This window comes from Sinocyclocheilus rhinocerous, unplaced genomic scaffold (assembly GCF_001515625.1).
Source record: "Sinocyclocheilus rhinocerous isolate Xijiao unplaced genomic scaffold, SAMN03320098_v1.1 scaffold1035, whole genome shotgun sequence".
In the NCBI taxonomy this organism is placed as follows: Eukaryota; Metazoa; Chordata; class Actinopteri; order Cypriniformes; family Cyprinidae; genus Sinocyclocheilus; species Sinocyclocheilus rhinocerous.
Genome location: NW_015628318.1, coordinates 453,621 through 461,776, shown reverse-complemented (window position 1 = coordinate 461,776; position 8,156 = coordinate 453,621). Strand labels below are relative to the sequence as shown.

The following is an 8,156-nucleotide window of genomic DNA, read 5'->3' as shown; positions in this document are numbered from 1 at the left end:
ACTGTATGTGTGTATTTATATATACATAATAAATATACACAGCGCACACACATACTATGCAAACAAAAACTTTTATTTTGTATGCGATTAATCGTGATTAATCTTTTTACAGCACTAATATATATATATATATATATATATATATGCATTTTTATTTTATTATTTTATACTATAATACAATTTGTAATCATTGTATAATTATATTATATATAATTTTTAAAATAATTTTCTATGGATTTTTATTATATTATATTATATTATTATATTATATGACATTATATTTCATTATATTATATTATGTTCAGAAACTATTTGATTTGAATTTACAAAACATTCATCTGTACATTAACTTACATCCTGATTGGACATGTCCCAGTAAGGTCGTTCTCCGTAGGACATGACCTCCCACATGACAATCCCGTAGCTCCATACATCACTAGCTGATGTGAATTTACGGTACTGGATGGCTTCCATTGCTGTCCACCGAACTGGGATCTTTCCACCCTGTTTAGTGAGTAAAATTCACAATCAGTACACTCTGCATTAACCAGAGAAGAGTTAAAACGCACTGTATTGATGTTCAGTACCATTCTAGCATCACAGTGCAGCACAGACAGTATCTATATTTGTACTCCTATCTGATGCACGGATTGATTTTTTTATTCTGAGAGCGGCGTGGGCTTCCAAGGCAGGTAGGATGAGACAGCAGCTTAATTGACTCACCGTTGTTGTGTAGACAGCTTCGGGATCATCGTCAATCACTCTGGACAGGCCGAAGTCGGACACTTTAGAAGGATGCATTTGAATGAACAAAAGTGACGGTAAATGCTGTTCTTTTGAACTTTATACTCAAAGAATCCTGGGGGAAAAAATGTATCATGGTTTCCACAAAATATTAGGCAGCACAATCGTTTCAATATTGATAATAAAAATTGTAAAAAATAAAAAAAAATGTTTCTTGAGCAACAAATCAGCATATTAGAATGATTTCTGAAGGATCACTTGACACTGAAGACTGGAGTAATGACTGCTGAAAATTACATTTTAAAACAAACAAAAAATTAAATTGTAATATTTCACAATATTAGTGTTTTGACCATTTTTAATCAAATAAATGCAGCTGTGATGAGCAAAAGAGACTTTCAGAAATGTGGACTCACAACTAGCAGCTAAAATGATAGAATTACTTGAATCTGAGTTGACTAAACTAAACAGAGAAAAAGGCTTGTCCAGATCTATGATTTTTCCCCTCGTCTACTCCCGAGGAATAGTAGAAGCAGACTGTTTATTTTCCCCAAATCCTCATCTGCTATTCTTGTCGTGTCTCTCCAAACAAGGCTTGAGCTACGGAAAGAAAAGTGTCAAAACAGAAAGAGTTGAAGAAATGTAAATATTTCCTTCTTTTTTAGCAGCCCTCAAGGAGTTGTTCGCCTCCCCCTCAAAAGGGTATAAAAACATCTGACGTTGAGACTCCACTGAGGCAAATGTTCGAATGCAAAAAATAATAACATTAAAGACTGATACTAGCTAGTCACTACCACTGAGGGCTAACGTTCACTACTGAGCAGAGAATTACAAGTCATCATTAGTCTCAGTGATAAGGGCTGTTTACCTTCTCTGAGGATGTTTAAGCTTGTGTAATTTTGACAAAGAATCTGCGTACACAAGACAAGTGCCTACATACAGCGGCAGATTAACAACACTTCCCCTCATACATATCGTTAGCCGTGACCATATCTGAATTTCAATCCGCTTCAGCTTGAAAACCCTGCATGCATGTGATCAGAATGATGAACGGCACTTTGCTGTCCCAATTTCGTTGAGACAAAAGCTCGGCCCGCAGATTGTTCAGAAGGTTTTGCATGGCTAAGCAGATATCTTTGAATTGATTGAACTCTGCTAATGACGAATTTGGCTCGCATTATCATTTCTCATTATAAAGGTTGAAAGTGTAGCAGAATACAAAAATGAATTCTACAAGCAAAACACTCCATTTGTTTCCGCAGATCCATTAAACCTTTTTATGCTCAAAATGTATCATTAAAACAAGGTCACTCCTGACACCTGTGTTGATATCCAGCTAGAAAATTCAAAGTGTCAGATGTGCTTAACTGTCCTAATATTTGAATACCTGCAGATTATGTTCACAGAGTAAAAATAAACCTTTTGGTGCAAGCTGTGGTTTTACAAGACTATAAAGCAAGCTGAACGAACAAGAGAATTCGTTTCTTCTAAAAGTGCCTTGATGAAGTTGAAAGAATTGTAGTTTCTGACTTTTTAATTTAAACCGCATGAGAAATGTTTGAAAGTGATCAAATATGTATAATGGCTGCATTAAAAAAATGTGAATTAATGTAGAAGGAATTTAACTCTTTTATTCTGAGAGCGGCGTGGGCTTCCAAGGCAGGTAGGATGAGACAGCAGCTTAATTGACTCACCGTTGTTGTGTAGACAGCTTCGGGATCATCGTCAATCACTCTGGACAGGCCGAAGTCGGACACTTTACATACGAGATTGCTGTTGACAAGGATGTTTCGCGCCGCCAGATCGCGATGGACGTAGCCCATGTCTGAGAGGTATCTCATGCCGGCCGCGATGCCGTGCAGCATTCCCACCAGCTGAATCACAGTGAACTGCCCATCATGTTTCTGTGCAAGCACAAACAGAGGAACGTTGTCTATCCATCAACAGCGCACAACAGACACACGCTCTATCCACCACGTGGGGGGGGGCTGATAGTAACACGGGCCGAGAATGAGCAATGAAATGGTAAATCACAGTGGGTGTAATGAACAGAACAGAAAATATATTGTATTCACTGACCAGATTGTCTAGGGTGGTTTATACGTACCCTGAGGAATGCATCTAATGAGCCATTTTCCATGTATTCAATTACTATCATGACTGGTTTTCCTGAAAGAGCAAAGAACAGACTCCATTAAAGTGAAGTGCGGCCAACACACACTGTACAAAAGCAGTAATGAGAAACAATTCGCAGACAATTCTACAACACTAGATTCACTTTAGTCTGTCGGCCGGGCTTTTCATAAACCCTTTTGGAGTGTACCTCTCCAAAAATAATAATAACTGACCCTCAGCCACAAATAATATTATCCAAATTACAAGATCAAATCATAACAATATGACTTCACAACTGAACTTACGGTAAGTCATAACTCTCCTGAGTTTAGAAGATTAATTGTACACTTTAAAAGTTCAATTTCAGTCGGACTAAAATGATGATTTGTCTTGTTTAAATGTCATGTAAACACTTTAGTCTGACTGGAATCGCACCAGTCTGGTTTTGCAAAGTCAGACTAACAGATTTAGATAATGTCATTCATCGGACTACAGTTGGCCTGGTCATTTTTGATGTGTATTTAGATATTCAATTTTGCAACCAGCCCTTCATTTCTTGACGACCTTTGTGACCAAGGAATACACTTTAGCATATACAGTATTGCTGACAATGAATCACTTTAAATGTAATTAAATATACTTTAAATTCATATTAAATGCAACTGGTTAAACATTACAGTGCTTTTTTTGACCTAATAAACACTACAGTGCTTTTTTGGATTTAAGTGCATCTTTATATGTAATTTCATAGTTACTTCTATTGTCTTTGAAATATGGTTAAAATGTACTGACAAGCATTTATGGTTAACTAAAATATACTTAATGTAACTGCTATTAAAACTGGTATGTAATGTATTTAAATATATTTGTGATTAATCATTTGTTATTAAGCTGCAGTTTAGTATATTTACTTTAAATACAATATCAAATAACACTACATTGCAAATTATAATCAAGAACTGTACATGTGTTTCAGTATATTTGTCAACAGATTTAAAAAAAAGTACTTTCTGGGCCTTGAACGTGTCAGTTCCGTTGCTGTATATGAAAACTGTCAGAAAGCTCTCAGATTTGATCAACAATATCTTAATTTGTTTTCTGAAGATGAACAAAAGTCTTATGGGTTTGGAACGACATGACAGTGAGTAATTAATAACAGAATTTTTTTTTTTTTTGGATGAATTATCCCTTTAAAGTACATTTTAAATGATTGTTTTATTTTATTTTTGTTGTGCTTTATAGTAAAACTTTCAATTTGATATTACAAAATGACAACTTTTTAAAAGTGTACTCGTCAAAAAACAGTTATGAAAGTAAACTTAAGTGGCTTTTTATTTAATTGATATTATATTATCTGCAATTACAGTAAAAAAAAAATATGGTAACACTTTATTTTAAGATGTCCTTGTTACACATTACATGTACTTACTATTATAACACCAATAAATTATGCATAATTACTTGCAAGTAACCCTAAGCCAAATCCTAATCCTAACCCTAACCATATAGTAAAGGTCCTTGCACACAGAGTCTGAAATTTTCGTATGCGTTTTTTCGTTGTTGTTTTTTTTCGTATTCGTCATCCTTTCCTAACAAAATGCTTGCTACGGATGCGAATACGCAGAAAATTTAACCTGGTCTGAATTTTTTTATGTTGGACGAAAGTTTTGAAGGCAGTGTGTAAATGTGACTGACACAACATGAGATCGTATTTATTTTTTAACGTGCAAAAATTTCGGATGAGAATTTCGGACTCAGTAAAGACCTTAAGTACATGTTAATATTACTCAGTACTTCAATGTATAATTACACTGTAGCAAGGACACCTTAAAATAAAGTGTAACCAAATATACTTTTAAAATTTGAAGTACATTAAAAGTGCACATTCAGTACAATTAAGTACACTTTTTTCAAGAGAAGGAAGTCTTGTTGGTTAAGCTAGTTCTAGCATTCAAAGCTGCCCACCTCTGGTGACGACACCTTCCAGATGGACCACATTGGGGTGATCAAACTGGCCCATTATGCTGGCCTCACACAGGAAGTCCCGCCTTTGTTTTTCAGTGTAGCCTACTTTCAGTGTTTTTATGGCAACCGACACGTCCCTCTTTCCCGGCAGCTTCAGTCGTCCGCTGCACACCTCTCCGAACTCTCCTGTGAAACACACAACCACCCGCAAGCTGAGTTCCAGAGATCCGGGCCACGTTTGACACCGTTGCCTGTACCTGTGCTGCTTAATACATACCAGTCACACCAGCAGCAGGATTCAGCATTATATGATGCTATACATCAGTACACAGGGAAGAGCAACCAAGAGAGCAGATAATTGGATATGCTATATAGAGGACAAGCTAACACACTTATACGGTTTGTAACTAAAAGCGATGCGGCAGCAATTCATCAATGGCAATGCATTTATGTGCATCCTGGCCTTAAGAGAAGACATATTAATTATAAACCAATCCTACAGCAGCGCTATCAATAACAAGGGGCTAGAGAGATGGTCAGGCCGCTATAGAGAGTGTAAATATTTGGTTGTCATTGTGATAAATGAGAGAGGTGTGTGACTAAAGCGAGGTAGCAGAGAAGACAAGGGAAGAGCTCACCTGCGCCGATAACCCTCTCAATCTTAATGCAAGAGGCATCCAGCTCCTTTGCGAACTGATGGACAGCCCTGTTCGGGTCCTCGTAGGTTTCAGGGTCAATGTAGGTTTTGGTGCCTGGAAATTTAACTGTAGAAGGGTAAGAGGATTACTGTTACGATTAAATATGCATGCCGCACACACACAGAGCCCGCGATGGACGTATGCGATTACTGGAGGGTAGAGACACAGGGCTGTGGGCTAAACAGCACACTGTGATGGAAGATAGCATGTCAAAAGGTCTCTTTCATCAAATAATAAAACCTATGCTTTTATTTTTCCCACATATTTCATGAAAGCACTATAAAATTTTCTTGTTAACCTTCTCACAATGGAGTCGAAAGGGTATTAGCTGTACAGCATGGCAGCAGCATTCGTAGCTGTCACTCATTGGATAATGGGTTTCAGAAGACTGAACTATTAGTTTGAATGCCGAGAAAGAACATTTCACTGCAAATGGCCAATAACACAGTTATTACAAACACAAACACAAACACAAAACTATTCTAATTCTTCTTATTTTTTTTGTCTTCTTAACATTAATACTATTAACGCTTATCGATGTTAAGTTTGATTATTTTTTTATTATTCATAGTAAAAATGATATATATATATATATATACACATACACACATATATATATATATATATATATATATATATATATATATATATATATATATATATATATATATATATATATATATATATATATATATATATATATATATATATATATATATATATATATATATATATATATATATATATATATATATATATATATATATATATATATATATATATTCACACACACACACACACAATATTATTGTTGTTCTTATTATTAATAAATGTATTATTTACCATTATCAACATTCAACAATTACATTATTATTGTTATTATTATTCAATATCATTAATAGTTATCAATGTTATTATAAATCATGTTAATAGTGCCATTGATTGAATTACTTATTAATTGTAAAAACTATTATTGTTGTTAATAGTAAAATGTTTAATTATATAACATTTTATATTTAAAAACAACAACATTCAACAATTATAGTATTATTATTAACAGTATTAATTAACATATCATTAATAATTGTTATTATGAATTATTCTAATAATAGCATTGACTAATTAATTATTAATTGTAAAAACTATTATTATTGTTAATAATAAAATATTTAAATATATAAAATATGATATTTAAAAACAACAACACAACAACTATAGTATTATTATTAACATTATTAATTAAGAACATAACTGTAAATAACATAATAATTAGTATTATGAATTATTCTAATAATAACACTTATCAATTAACTATTTATTGTAAAAACTATTGTTATTATTATTATTAATAATAATAAAAAATATTTAAACATTAAATAAATTATATTAAAAACAATAACATTCAGAAATGTATTAATTATTCATAGTAATAACTAATTAATTAATTGTATTAGTAATAATTAGTAATACATAATATTTGTTATTGTTAATAAATTAACAATGTCAATTAACTATTTTAATAAAATTACTAATAAAACACTTATTATATGAATATATTATAAAGTAATATATTAGTTAGCAATATTTGACTTTCTTTTATCTATATACAACACTTTAGGCCCAATTAATTTGTTCGCCCAGTTTTACTATCTAATCAAATCCTATAATTACATTATTGCTACCTGTCAACTTCAACATTAAGCTCCATTTAATGAGATGCAAAAACTAAGGCTACATCACGCTGGGATGAAAACGACTAAAATGAACTGTTGTTAACGAGTAATTAAATTACTAATTTGCAACAAAAGCAATGCAGAGGAACAGAGAGAGAGTTTTTTCCCAATATCCCCCAGCTCCTTCACGGCCGTGTCGGCCTACACGACGACATAAGCAAACGGGTGGCATTGTGCTCCAGTCATATGCAACGACAGCTGATATTTCCCTTCTTCTCACCTGCTATAATTGCTTCGCCCATCTAGTAAATCTGATAGAACGTGTTTATCGCTGTTGCCCGCACAACACAAGCAACAAATTGGGCGTACGAGTATGGCGCGCACCTTATCTGCCTTTTGTCAAAGCAGCCAGCATCTTGTGCTTTTGCGTAGCTGAGCAGGTTCTCTTTATAAGCAGATGTTGTCTGTAGCGTCTGGTGCTGTTTTTGGCAGGGCTGTGCGGCAGAGAGAATATGGCAGTCTGTAAGCCTTAGCGTGTGGGCAAGAACGCTAGTGAGGTTGAGCTGCCCCTGTACAAGCAAGCTGTGCCACCTTGAACCTTTGTTTCCAAATCAGCAGTTTGCCTACAGCACTGATCATTAGCAGAGCAAGTCTAGGGAGGCCGTCATCAGCGCTATCTCCAGGGGCTTCATTAGGGACTGCTGAGAGAAAACATCTTACTGGCCGAGAGGCCTGGGTGCAGGGGTTCACAATCCAGAAAAGTCAAGCACCTAGAGGAACATTGTAACGCTGACAGCTCTGAAAGCTCTCTTTAGATGATCTGTAGTTGAGGGCATGTTTCTGTAGGGTTATGGCCTAGCTTTACACCATAGGCGATGCTAGACATGTATTCTGTGATTATGTAGCAGTTCAGAGCATCGACTGTGGGTCCATACAGATATTAGTGGACATAGACAGAATT

General features: G+C 34.5%; 1 protein-coding gene across 1 annotated transcript in view; it reads right to left on the bottom strand.

Annotated features, from left to right (window-relative positions):
* Nucleotides 1–8,156, bottom strand: part of LOC107737387 (ephrin type-A receptor 7-like) — a 72,462-nt gene that overhangs the window by 5,878 nt on the left and 58,428 nt on the right. The window contains exons 9-13 of the mRNA XM_016548872.1: nucleotides 5,463–5,576; nucleotides 4,825–5,010; nucleotides 2,852–2,913; nucleotides 2,439–2,648; nucleotides 355–504 (exon numbers count right to left, since the gene is read on the bottom strand). Of these exons, the coding sequence (XP_016404358.1) occupies nucleotides 355–504; nucleotides 2,439–2,648; nucleotides 2,852–2,913; nucleotides 4,825–5,010; nucleotides 5,463–5,576 (722 nt within the window). The remainder of the gene's footprint in view (nucleotides 1–354; nucleotides 505–2,438; nucleotides 2,649–2,851; nucleotides 2,914–4,824; nucleotides 5,011–5,462; nucleotides 5,577–8,156) is intronic.